The following is a 14,206-nucleotide window of genomic DNA, read 5'->3' on the forward strand; positions in this document are numbered from 1 at the left end:
AACTTTATCACAATATGCTAATTATATGAGAAGGACCTGTATTATATTATATTATATTATATTATATTATATTATATTATATTATATTATATTATATTATATTATATTATATTATATTATATTATATTATATTATATTATATTATATTATATTATATTATATTATATTATATTATATTATATTATATTATATTATATTATATTATATTATATTATATTATATTATATTATATTATATTATATTATATTTTGGTGTCTACTAAGCAGGTTCTGACGATTTTTCAAATGTCTTTCCAGCTCAATGCGATCGCAAACCGAGCTGCGGGGAAAGGCTATGAGAACGAAGACAACTACTCCAACATTAAGTTCCAGTTCATCGGCATCGAGAACATCCACGTGATGAGGAACAGCCAACAAAAAGTGCAAGAAGGTAATTACAACGTCCTTCTGAAATAACTTCTCGTACTGATTTATATTTTTGTTTATTTCCTGGAGAACGCATTTGGAAGCCGCAGCAGTGCATTCATCACCATGTCAGAAATGTTTCAACACATCATTGTTTTGTAGAATGAAATATATTCTGGCATTGCCTCTTTAAAGGGCCCCTCTGTTCCCCCTGTGGCTTCCATACAGCATGCCCCCATGTGGACCGGGACTGTGCCGCAATCAGGCCTCAAATGAGCCCACAGGAGAATTTCTGGGTATTGTGCAGGGTGCTCCTAGAAAGACTTTTACAAATCCATCTGGATTTTATTTCGGAGCTATTTTGGTTTCCTGGAGAGTGTACGGTCCGGGACCTTATCCCCCAAAGAGAGGCCGAGGGCGTGAGAATGATGTGATTTCTGGTCTGAAAATTTATAGCGGTTCTTAGTTGTGATAACTCTTTGCCCCCTGGCAGCACAGGGGAAGTCTTTCTAAATGCCGGAGACAGCGCCTGCATGGCTCTCTCTACCCCGATTACATGCCCGCTTTAAGAAGGTTTTAAAGACCCCCCAGCCTGGGCAGAATGAGCTACAACATTGCTTCTAATTGGAAGACTACACTGACTGTAGTAAGAGTTACAAAAGGTTGAATGAACCCGTTCACCTGCCCGCTCTCCCTGTCAGTGGCCTCAGAGCGCACTTACAGCTCAGCACACCACTGCAGCGTCGGCAAAAAGCACTTTGTCACTTCTGTAAACAGCTTAAGAGCACACGTTTCGTACTGTTATCTGAAAGTGGGTCTGAACTACTGTACGAATGTAAACGTGATAGATTTGCTGAGCAAATGAGTTGAGTCAGCTGAGGAGAACAGAGTTCAAGTCACTCTTTGAACTTACAAATATTGATGTTGAACCCTGACGATGGAAAAATACATTTCAGATTTAGGTTTTCTTTTACAAGATAATCAAACAAAATGCAGGAAGCCTAATGGCACAGAAATGGATCTGTATAGAATTCTGCCTTGTCTGCGTTATTGTGTTTGCCCACGTCATACATACATATTTTAAAATACACATTAACAAAACGAACAGATGCACTGTTCATTCCAATATGGTTATGAACTTATACACTATTTATTAGTATACCAGAAAAAGATTTAGGATGTCCCAATACATACACTTCAAATGCAGTTTGCCAAAAAGGCCCAGATGTAGTAAGACATCTTGGTGTTCCACATTATGCAGTGTTGAAGCCAGCATACTTTTTTGGCTTTTCTGACCCACAATCCCCTGCAGTAGAAGTTGTGTCACACATCGACTGATCCACTCAAAGAGCGTAACCAGCGATGCAACAGATCAATAAGCAACAGGGTCAAGTTCATGGCGCAATGTAATGACGTAGTAGTGTGTCCCAATTGTATGCATACTGCATGCAAAGTACAAACCAAATGACGACAGCTGTAGTATGTAAATAGTGTAGAGTAAAAGGAAAAGTCATCTAAAAGAATTAAAATATCATCTTATATCTACTATTCTGAGATAATAGATCTTGATTTTCATGACATAACCATAGTCATAACTATCAAAATAAAACAGCAACCACCCCTGCCATTTTTGTCCAGGGTGCCTCAGTGCACTTTTTAATATCTTCAAACCAGTGTATCTAACTTCAACACTCCGGTTATATAAAAGGTATTGCCCTTCTGGTTTCACCTTAAAACATAAATTAAGCATGTTTTGTTTTAACCATAGGGGCACTCTTTCTATCACTTTCTTTTCATCTGGAGTGGCACCTGTTGGGACAGTTCCACGGATAGTTTTTTGCCATGAGGCCACATCATAGGGGCTTTTGAATAGGCCATTTAACAGCCACCCATCTTAAAGTTGGTGTGCCCTCTTTTTCACAAAGAAAATACGCTAGTGTGACCCATATTTTCTCACGGGATGCACAAATTCATTCTTGTGGATTGTTCTTGGTGATTTGAAAACAGATCCGGGGTTTAATAAAGTCTGGTGTTTCCTGCTGGTGAGACAGCTGTGTGTTTGTTTTGATGTTACTGTGTGTGTGTGTGTGTGTGTGTGTGTGTGTGTGTGTGTGTGTGTGTGTGTGTGTGTGTGTGTGTGTGTGTGTGTGTGTGTGTGTGTGTGTGTGTGTGTGTGTGTGTGTGTGTGTGTGTGTGTGTGTGTGTGTGTGTGTGTGTGTGTGTGTGTGTGTGTGTGTGTGTGTGTGTGTTTTGATGTTACAGTGTGCGAGCTGCGTTCCCCGTCCATGTCAGACTTCCTGGAAGGTCTAGAGGGCTCAGGCTGGCTGAGGCACATCAAAGCTGTTCTGGATGCCGGGATCTTCATTGCCAAGGTCAGTCTGGAGGTTAATCCCTGCTGTCTGCCCCACCACTGCACTCAATATTAGCTTAGGTGTGTGTGTGATTTAGATATTGTGTGTGTACTCATTTCTGAGTTATGAGGTACAACTAGCCCAAACGAATGCAGTCTGATGCAATGGTCCAGTAAATCCTTCTAGGCCACACTCATAGATAAATAATAGAAAAGTCTTCTGTTTGTGAGGTATAATTTTAGTGTGTGTGTGTGTGTGTGTGTGTGTGTGTGTGTGTGTGTGTGTGTGTGTGTGTGTGTGTGTGTGTGTGTGTGTGTGTGTGTGTGTGTGTGTGTGTGTGTGTGTGTGTGTGTGTGTGTGTGTGTGTGTGTGTGTGTGTGTGTGTGTGTGTGTGTGTGTGTGTGTGTGTGTGTGTGTGTGTGTGTGTGTGTGTGTGTGTGTGTGTGTGTGTGTGCGCGCGCGTGCGTGTGTGTAGGCTGTTGCAGAGGAAGGTGTCAGTGTGCTGGTTCACTGTTCAGACGGTTGGGACCGGACGGCCCAGGTTTGTTCAGTGGCCTCTGTGCTGCTGGATCCCTACTACAGGACCATCAGAGGACTCATGGTAGATACTCCATACAACCTTTTTCGAATCTTTTAAAGGTCCATTTAACATTCACGAAACCATTAGATATTGTACATGGCTGAATGGTTGGCAATGTTACGCGAAAAATTAGATTTTCCACGACTTTCTCCGTTGCCATAAACATGTAGTAAACACATCGCATACCTGTATTTCCATGAAGATGAATCGGGAAGTGTTATTCCCTAAATAATAACATTTGAATAAAATTATAGATTAAGGCCCTGTTCTCACGGTGAAAACGTGACAGTTTTCCCGTTTTCTGTTTTTTTTAAACCCCGTTCAGATACAATTTATCTGACATCTTCACCCGTGCACATGTTTTCAGAGGAAACGGGACGAAATCGATGTAGTAAGCATGCCAGGCCAGCAGTTGGTGTAGATAGAATACAAGGTATTAGTAGATAGCTTTTCCGGTACAATTTGATGCATAAAACCTTACTGAAACCGAAAATTAATGCCACTAACGTTCATAAAGCGGTTGGTGTAAGCTTGGGGTTACAAGTATTGTAAATGACAAGCTTTCTGTCCTCTTATTTCACCGCATTGAACTCGTGAAAACAGAAGACATGCTGATAGTGAAGGGGCTTTGTGAGCGGCTACTTTTCCTGTTAGGCGTACTTCAAAATAAAAGTCAACTCACGTTTGTCCGGTGAAATGCTGTCAATGTTTAGCCAGTGAAATGCTTTTACTGTGAAGCCGTAGCCTTAATGCTCCTTTTGTTGAACAGTAACTTGACCGCTGCGCGCTGAACTATGGATAGTGTTTTTTAATGTAGAGAGAGCCGTGTACACAAGTTTATTTTGCTAGAAAAAGCGGCAGAGCACAAATCTTTCCCCACACAAAGTGGCGGGTGCATGGTATCAATAACTTTCTAATACACTACAGACTAAATTGGCGAGTGTTATAGGCCTATTTAAGCCCTGCACGTTATGTTGTCTTCTAACTTTATAACTCGCATGTGGGTATTGACAGCAAATGTTATAGACTATGCATACGTGAAGTGGAGCCGTGACGTCAGCGTTACCAGGGGAAATGGTTTTGGTGTTCACACGAAACCAAAACCGTTGTGTTTTCCAAAAAATCCTCCCTGGGAGTAGATCTCAAAAACTTGCGGTTTCATGCCTGCGTTTGCTGTTTTCATGTACATGATATAGTGCAACCACGGGAATTTTTCCCCGTTTGCACCGTTTCGTGTTGCCGTGAGAACAGGGCCTAAATGGGAGATGAATCATTAGTCCATACTCGGCCTATATGGCTTTCTTCTTTGATCAGAAGGATTTTCTCCTGCCAAGTAGATGTCTATCAAAAGCCAGAATGGGAAGGAATTACAGTAGAACAACCTGTATTTGCCCCATAAGTCAGTGGGAAGCGACCCCAGTCCCCCCATGCAGAGGTTGAAGGAGTTCAGAAGGATTACCTGTGAACCGTCTGAACCTTTAAGTCCATCCTGTACAGAATATGGTCCTCCTACTGTGTCAGGACATAAACGCTTCTTTTTTTATTTCTGCCCGTAGGTTCTAATCGAGAAAGACTGGATCTCATTTGGACACAAGTTCTCTCACAGGTTCGTTTGAAGGCATACTTACTCTACATCATCACAATGACAGTGTTAAACATGTTGATATTCAGCAGATATGGTGGTGTGTATCAATACACGTACAGTACGGTACTTTTCATACCATTTAGCATAACAGAAAAGATTTAGGGTGGCAGATGGACAACATTAGGTCACATTTTGCAGTTTGGAAGTTTGAAAAAAAGTTATGTTTTCATATACACAAATGATCATATATAGATACAAACAACAGACATGCATACATACTGTAAATGTACAAAATCTTTACAATTACATAAGAAATCATATTTACCCAAACTTATATAAAGTCATTCCTTGTATTGCAGGCAATAATGTTTATACAAAAAAATTCAGTTAATGTTATCTCGTGAAATCAATAAAAAACTCCTTATCCATTCGAATCACCATTTGTTTATATTTTTAGCTCTACCTTTTCAAAATGATTCCTTCCTGCACATAATACTCTTATGTATAACCATCATAGCACATCTGTGATTTTTGATGTTTTGTTGTGATCTAACTGCCCTTCTCTCTTCCCCAGATGCCACCATCTTGACGGCGACCCTAAAGAGGTGTCTCCGGTCATAGATCAGTTCCTGGAGGGCGTGTGGCAGCTGATGGAGCAGTTCCCCTGCGCCTTTGAGTTCAACGAGCGTTTCCTCATCACCATTCACAGTCACATCTACTCCTGTCAGTACGGTAACTTCATAGGAAACAACCAGCGTGACAGGATCAAACTCGGGTGAGATTTTACACCTGCTGCAGCCGCCATTACTTTCAATTAGTTTTCACAGCAGAGAAATCTGCTCTTACAGAAGATTGAATACAACACACACACAACCACACATTTACACACACATACTTAAACACACTCACTCACTCACACACTCACTTACTCTCTCACAAACACACACACACACTCACTCACTCACTCAATCACTCTCTCACTCACTCACACACACACCTACGCCCACACACACATGCACGCACGCACGCAAACACACACACACGTAACATATCAAATAGAGATCCTCCTATGCTACAAACAAAATTTATTATTTTAAATATTTTAATAACTATAAACCCAATAATAATGTTTTCATAATTTCTTTATCTTTCAACATTAATCCAGACTGCGAGAGAAGACTCACTCTCTGTGGAGCTATCTGTGGACGAACCGGGCCGACTACCTCAACCCTCTGTACCGATCAGACCACAGCCAGACACAGGGGCTGCTCCGGCCCTCTACTGCCCCCTACTGCTTTAAGTAGGTGCTCACTAACATTACCAACATATACAATTTCAGTTTAAGTCTGGTTAATACATAGCCTGGAAATCCAGACCCTGATATCTTGAACGATAGAGGGTCTGGCCACGATCAATAGTAATTTCCAACTGAAGGGGCGGCTCCTACTCGTGCATTTCAAATGCCACTGCACGAAGTTGGATAGCACTACAACCAATCAGAGCGATGCACAAGGTGACGTAAGCCCTTTTCGTTTAGCGAACAGCTGTTAAACTGTTAAATTCAACGTTTGCGTGGTCGGTTGGCAAAACAGAACATTCCACTTACTTGCTAATGAAAGATTTGAGTGCCGTCTTCCAAATCGTAAAGGGTCGAGGCAAAGCAGTCTCAAACTCACACAACATATCCGCAGCCATCTTTGATGTTTACTATCACGGCTTCGACGTCGCATGCACGTCACTGTCGTCATCCGGTTACCTCCACCCCAGAGCACCATACAAAGGCCTCTGGCGCGGCCATATTAGATAGAACCAATGGAAACGTGAACCCAGATTTCTGGTCTTTTTGAAAAAGCTTCAACGGAGAGTGTCCAGGCGCAGCAAATTTTATTTGCCAGTGCCTAGTGGCAGGTCTGGGAATGCCAGGCTAGTAAATACATGTATTTCCAACTATATTTATTATATAAGTTATGAGACTGTTTTTGTATGAAATCTATCTAATGGTAAATGAAATAAATTTAGGGAAAATAGTTGAGAATGAGTTGTGAATCTCCTGCTTTGCACAGGTTCTGGAGAGGGCTGTACAACCGTTTTGACCGGGGGATGCATCCCCGACAGTCTGTGGAGGATTACCTGAGCGCCATTCAAGAGGAGACACAGCAGCTTGAGGAGCAGCTGGCCTCACACAAACAGGTATGACAGGGCTATTAAAGGTTCAGTGGGTAGAATTTAAATTAAGAATGAGCCTTTTATATATACATAAAAGCGGGGCACACCACCATGTTTCTACAGTAGCGCAGGACAAACAAACGTATCGGCCTTACGTGTTTTCATATATAGTGGGTGTCTGCACTGGTCGGAAGAAGTGCTATAGAATAAGTAACTAAATACCTCTTCACCATTACTTGATATTGGAAAGTCTTAACCCATTGATGACGGCTGCTGCGCGATGCCACATTGTATCTCCTGCCTGATGCTGCGTCGTGCAGCATTGTTACTTTATCTAATTTTCATGGCGTGCGCAACATAGAATGCACCGTCATTGGTTCAAATACACATGAGGTGGGTTTTGTTGATTTTTTTAAGACCACGTGACCACCCAAAAAATGTGTGGTTTGCCGAAAATCACAATCAAAAAACTAATAAATAAATAATAATAAAAAAATACGCCGTCTGTGTCGGCGATAGTGTATTACAGAACAGTTAGTGGCGTTCGGAGCGCAGAATCAAGGTCTACTATAGGCTACTGACGAAAATCACACAACACATTGCATCTATTTATTAACAATATTTATGAATTTAGGCTATATTTTGCTGTTCCAACTCAAATTCAGCCCAGCCAGGCGATAGTTAAGTTTCAGTTTCGTTTTCATCTCCGTGGTATACAGCCGTTTGGACCAGCTGATCGGCTCCAGACAGCCGGAGTCAGTCTGAGTTCCAGTTGTACTGGGAAGTTGGATTTATGGTGCCAGTGATAACTGAACTAAATAATAAAATAAAGCTATCTTCTCCTTCCTATATCTGTCTATCTTTATCCCTTCACTGCAAACTCAGTCACTACTATCCATGCTAAAAGGAAGCAGGATTATAACCTCGTTTAGCAAATTTTTTTGAAATATTTTATATTATTTATTTATTTATTTTCTCCCCCATCTAATTTTGACGATTTTTAGAAAAATGTGTTGGTTTGTAAGCGCTTAGGGAGCATGTTTAAATAAAACCTGTGAACCTTAAATGTATTTTATTTCATGTTTCTATGTGCTACACAGGCTTAGATATTAATAAGGTTTTGGTAGACTCAATTCATACTATTTTTTCAGAAAACCCTCAGGCATTAAGGACATGCATCCTAGATTGCCATAGTCATCAATGGGTTAAGGCAGTGGTGGAAGATGCCATCTCTAGAAACTAGCTTCTTGTCCTTGGAGGCCACCATAGCTTCTGTTAATTTCAGAAAGGGATGTGATTGCAGGGTGTATTGCAACCTACAATCACACCACTAGATGACGCCAAAATACTCCCATATTACACATTGTAAATATGGGAGTTTTACAACTGTAAAGGTGCGAACACACTAGGCATTTTACACGCGTAAGATTTACGTGCGTAACGCAGCTAAAATGTTGCTTGATCATTTTGTGTCAAAAATGGTTATACGCGCGTAACGTGCCTAGTCTCCCTCCCGATATTGTATTTCCCTTATCAACCATGGCTGCGATCAGAACCGACCCGACACAACAGCGTGCATGTCCACACAAAAACAACAACAACACGGCCAACAACTGTGCCAAAAGACAAACTGAACAGCACAAATAGCCTAGCATTAAAACAGCATTGCATATTCACGGCAGCTACATAACAAACACAGTTACAGCAGCATCGGTGCACGGCGGCACAACATAAAGGCAAGTAGCCAAAATTACCCTACCTGGCTGTGACAGGGGACCGTGGCTGGCGTAGATCAACACCGGTGCTTCGTGTACTTATCGTGAAAGTCCCGCGGACAGTCGTCATGTTTGGGTTCATAATATGAGACGCTAGCCGCCCGCACACAACAGGGTGAGTTAACTAATGCTATACGGCGCTAACTTTGTTTATCGGCTAAAGCCCAGCCGCACATATTCACTGAATTAACCAGGAAGTCCATTCTCCTGGTTTACTTTCCCCACGTCTTCTAACCCCGAGCAGCTTCATACAGCACCGGCCGCCCGCAATACATTTCCTCCTCGGTGTCTCTCATCAGCCTCTGTGTACAGTACACTGTTCTCCGACCCTGCCAATGTATGTGACGTCGGGTCAAGCCCAACGCTGATTGGCCAACGCGGCTAATCGTCTCGCGTAGGAGCAACAAAAGTTAAATTTTTTGAACTCCTCGCGTAGCTGCGTAATATATACGCGCGTAATATATACGCGCGTAAACATGTTGCTTTAGCGCGAGTGAAAATGTTGCTTTAGCGCGAGTGACGCATTTACGCGCCATGTACGCGCGTAAAGCAATGGTTCCCTATGGAAAAACGGACGATTTCATACGCGTCTGTACGCGTGTAAAGTGCCTAGTGTGTTCGCACCTTAACAGTGTCCTTGCAGGCGTACCTAAAAAATCAATCAGACAGCTTCAGCTTCAGCTAATTTGGAACGCTGCTGCTCGAGTCCTCACGAGGACCAAAAAAGTGGAACAAATCACCCCAGTTCTGAGGTCTTTACACTGGCTTCCTGTCAACCAAAGAATTGATTTTACAATATTGATGTTGGTCTATAAAGCCCTAAATAGTTTAGGACCAAAGTACATCTCTGACCTGCTGATCCCTTATGAACCAGTCAGAGCTCTCAGGTCGTCTGGGACTGGGCTATTGAAAGTCCCCAGAGTAAGGACTAGACAGGGAGAGGCAGCCTTCAGTTGCTATGCACCCAAGCTCTGGAATAAACTTCCAGGGGACTTGAGGTCTACTCCAACACTTGGCTCTTTTAAATCAGGTCTGAAGACCTTTCTGTTTCCGTTTTAACCTGTAATTTTCTATTTCTAATTACTTTTTTTTTTGTATGTTTTAATTATTTTATGTTTTATTTCTATTAATGTTTTTCACTCGCTTTTTTTAATGTGTGCTCTATACTTGATGTATTTTGTTCTCGCTTCTGTAAAGCACCTTGAATGGCCTTGTGTTCGAAATGTGCTTTAGAAATAAACTTGCCTTGCCTTGCTGTACATAGTGGAGACTGTGAAGTACTACAAGGCTGTATTGACATGGATATCTTGGGTCAGCAGTGTGTGTGTGTGTGTGTGTGTGTGTGTGTGTGTGTGTGTGTGTGTGTGTGTGTGTGTGTGCGGGTGTGCATGTGTGTGTGTGTGTGTGTGTGGGTGTAGGTGTTCATCAACCATCCTGTTGTTTTAAAGTGGACAGTCAGTCAGCACACACACACACACACATACACACACACACAAGGTTTTTTAGGACATTGAGTATTGTTGCTACACTACGCTACTGTGACCCGTTTGACCGGTAAATGTATGTCGACGTTATGGGGAAGTTGGGAGGATCAAAGACACTCACTCACACACACACACACACACACACACACACACACACACACACACACACACATATACACACACACAATCAATGGAAAAAGGACAGGCCTCAGTGTCAAAGTTCAAGACCATTGTTTCTATTTTCTCCTGTAATAAGCACATTTAGTCCATTATGTAACAGTGAGTAATATTAGAGTGTTCATGGACAATAGCCCAACGTTTCCATCATATCAGTGGTGGAAGAAGCACTCGGATATTTTACTAAATCAAGAAAAGCAATAGCATAGTGTAGTGATAATTTGCTACACGTCATTTTTGTATTTATTTAAAGGCGCAGTACATTGTGCAGAATTTCATGATATACTATGTATGATGGATGGATGGATAGATGAACAGATGGATGGATGGGTGGGTGGATGGATGGATAGATAAATGGATGGATGATAGATAGATAGATAGATAGATAGATAGATAGATAGATAGATAGATAGATAGATAGATAGATAGATAGATAGATAGATAGATAGATAGATAGATCATCAGCAGGAGCAACAGTAGTTTTCATGTGGCGGGGAGACGGGGGATCAAACCACCGACCCTGTAGTTGCGGGTCCACCACCCTATCCACTTTGCCACAGCCCCCCTTATTACTGGTACTAATCTTGGCTGAGGTCATGCAAAATAATATGGCTGACTTTGAACATGAACTATGTCTAAATTTCTGTAACAATGACAAAATAAAACTGAATGCTATTAGGAAGCAAAGTTGCAGAATTGTGACACTCATTCAAATAGTGTCATGAGGTCACAGTCCATGACACGGCTTTATTTGAATGAACACTTGTGTTTGTTTGCAGGTCATTAGGATCCTGTCTAACTTAATGGACTGAGGCGAAACTATTGAAGTGCCCTGTGCAAAATTGTGACGGGGACATTTGCATTCTGTAAATAAAGTTCTCGGATATCATGGCATTCATGACTTCTACAGTAGTAAGTAAGTAAGTAGTAGTGATATAAAGCAGAATGATACGTTTGTTAAAGCAAAAGGTTTATTTCAAGACAGCCTCTAAATTACATTACAGTGGGATTGGATAGATAGTAACTAAGTAAGTTCGTAAAATGTATTTATATAGCGCTTTTCACAGACAGGGTCACAAAGTGCTTTTACAATGTGCATAGAAAATAAAAGCATAATAAAACATACTAGTAAATACGTCTGAGAATAAAATTAATTAAAAAACACAACAGATATCATTAGCAACATATAAAAGACATGAGTTACCCTAAAAGTCTCTTTCTTTCTCTTTCTTTCTCTCTCTCTCTCTCTCTCTCTCTCTCTCTCTCTCTCTATCTCGCTCTCTCTTTCTCTCACATACACAGCAAAACCAACTTCTACTACAACTATTACGGCTTTGTAAATATTATATTGTGATAGGGGAGAACGGGGTAATGTGAGACACTTTTTACATTTGCTCCCCTCTAAGGGAGATAAAATTATTTATCACTCAAATTTACACATTTCCCATTAATTCAGGATGTTTCCTAGAAAAGGGCATTAGCAGAACTTATTCATGACAAAGGGCAGTGAAAATATGATTGTTTAAAAAAAAGTTGTGTCTCAGTTTACCCCAGCTGTGGGGTAAACTGAGACAGACCAGAGAAATCAAGGGGGAAACTGATCCATTTACTTTTTCCACTCTGAAACTACCATACAAACACATGTTGTAACAGTAACAATCCTGACAGCTAGATTGAAAACCAAATATCCCAAAACTAATGTCGGACTAGTAACAGAATCATGGGGTTTGGTCAATTAAGAAAAACATTTTCTAAACACTTGAAAGTAACTCTGATCAAATACACCATACAATTCATATTCAATAATTAACATTCAAATGACAGATAGAACCAGTTAGATTAGAACACAGTCTGGGGGTCAGAACACAGGACCCTTAGAACCAGCTAGTGTCTGGGGGTCAGAGCAAAGAACAATCAGAACCAGCTAGAACATCCTGGGACTCAGAACACAGGACTAGACCCAGCTGTCATTTTCCATCTTTTGAGTCTTTGATTAATATTTTTCTGCATTTGTTTTATTGGGATCATTCATTGAATAAAGACATATTACTTTGAGTCTATTGATGTTAAAGGTCATTCTCCTGTCCCCAACATACACACGTGCCAAACCATGCCCTTGCTGACACCCCTTTAACCATCAACCCCCACCTCCAGCCCACATTGTCTTTTGTCTTATTCAAACTAGTCTCCTTGCTACCTCAAATATAATGGATTCATTAAAAGAGGGCACGGACACTGTCTCACTTTACCCCACAGCATTTGTCTCACTTTACCCCACTGCCACAATTTGAGAAAAAACTACCTCTCTCAGCAAATTAGGCTAATCTTCAGTTATCATCATCACATGGTTTCATATGTTGGTAGTTCATCAACATGTATGATAGAAGTTTTTCTACCTGAATTAATTTGCTTTGGCACAACAATCGATTAAGTTGACAGCAAGAAAATTTACTTTTACATGCAAAAAATAAATGTTTGTGGAAAAAACATGCTTACAACATCACCATGAGGTCCTCTCTTTCTTGGCCAAGGGGAAATGAGAGGGGCTTGAAAACATATATCTCACAGGACCAAAAACGTGTTCAATTGCCTAGATACAGGGGGTGTCTCACATTACCCGATGGCTCACATTCCCCCATTCTCCCCTATATGTCTGTACACTTTTTAAAAATATTTAAATTCAATAGAAAAGTCATCTTTAAGGGACCACCATAAATGTGTACTGGTTGGGTGGTCAATCAATTGTAGTGGGCCAGTCTGCGTCCAAAATGCCAGGGACAATTTTTTGTCCCAGTCCAACCCCGGTCAGCAGGCAGTTTACATCATGAGAAAAACAAATCATTTCATCCATTTACTTTTTTCATTTCCTCAAATGGATACCTAGTGTTTTTGGAACCCCAGCTTAACGAGGACCGATTATGCTATTTTTCAGTCTAACTTTGGTACTGCAGTTTAGCCTCTCAGCAAAAACGCTCTGTCCCTCTGCACTGTTTGAACCTGGCCAATCAGAGAAGGCCGGTAACTGCATAGCAACAGGCACGCCCCCTAGAGGGGGGGACAGGGACATGTCTGAGCGTGTAGTAGCATGACCATACATGGAAAATCTGCTTTGTGTGACATCACGCAAATCAAGGAAACTAGGCACTAGGCTGCCGCGAACTGCATCGGAGTGTTGAGGCTGTGCACCTGCAGCCACCCCAGACAGTAAGTCGGGAATTTGTCTAAAATGCATGTATGTCATTATCTGACACTTTGGTACCATTTAGCATGACTGTATAACATTATAACAGCATTTATAGGTCAGAAAAGATGAAAAAGCATAATAGGTGCTCTTTAAGGTACTGGTCAATTTCTTACAGTGTCACTTGCCTGCTCTTTCTCGCTCTCTGTATTTACAATCAGTCTGTCCACTGGTATGTACTGTCTCCCTAATCTTCACACAAACGACACACTGAAATAAAGCATTGATTCCCTAATGGCAGCTATTGTATATGGGTTGCTTTTGAACTAGTTCTGTCTATTGAAAGATCTCAACCTGTTTGAGTGATACTGGTATTTATACACTCACCGGCCACCTTATTACATACACCTGTTCAATTGCTTGTAAAAACAAATAGCTAATAAGCCAATCACATGGCAGAAAATCAATGCATTTAGGCTTTTAGACGTGTTCAAGACAATGTA

At 41.1% G+C, this 14,206-nt stretch overlaps 1 protein-coding gene across 3 annotated transcripts in view; it reads left to right on the top strand.

Moving 5' to 3' along the window:
- The window catches only part of LOC307256802 (CCR4-NOT transcription complex subunit 7), a 40,702-nt gene that overhangs the window by 6,843 nt on the left and 19,653 nt on the right, over window positions 1-14,206 (top strand). For 2 of the 3 annotated variants that reach the window (XR_013845077.1, XM_080035900.1), the window contains exons 7-13: window positions 297-429; window positions 2,667-2,776; window positions 3,231-3,356; window positions 4,892-4,941; window positions 5,495-5,695; window positions 6,086-6,220; window positions 6,984-7,110. Coding sequence is in view for 1 of the 3 variants with exons in the window: in XM_080035900.1 (XP_079892026.1) it covers window positions 297-429; window positions 2,667-2,776; window positions 3,231-3,356; window positions 4,892-4,941; window positions 5,495-5,695; window positions 6,086-6,220; window positions 6,984-7,110 (882 nt within the window). In the remaining 2 variants the exon portion in view is untranslated. Of the gene's footprint in view, window positions 1-296; window positions 430-2,666; window positions 2,777-3,230; window positions 3,357-4,891; window positions 4,942-5,494; window positions 5,696-6,085; window positions 6,221-6,983; window positions 7,111-14,206 lie in introns of those variants that run through there. The other variant, XM_080035902.1, reaches the window with a different exon arrangement.

Source organism: Ammodytes marinus (genome assembly GCF_949987685.1).
Source record: "Ammodytes marinus genome assembly, chromosome: 10".
Classification (NCBI taxonomy): domain Eukaryota; kingdom Metazoa; phylum Chordata; class Actinopteri; order Uranoscopiformes; family Ammodytidae; genus Ammodytes; species Ammodytes marinus.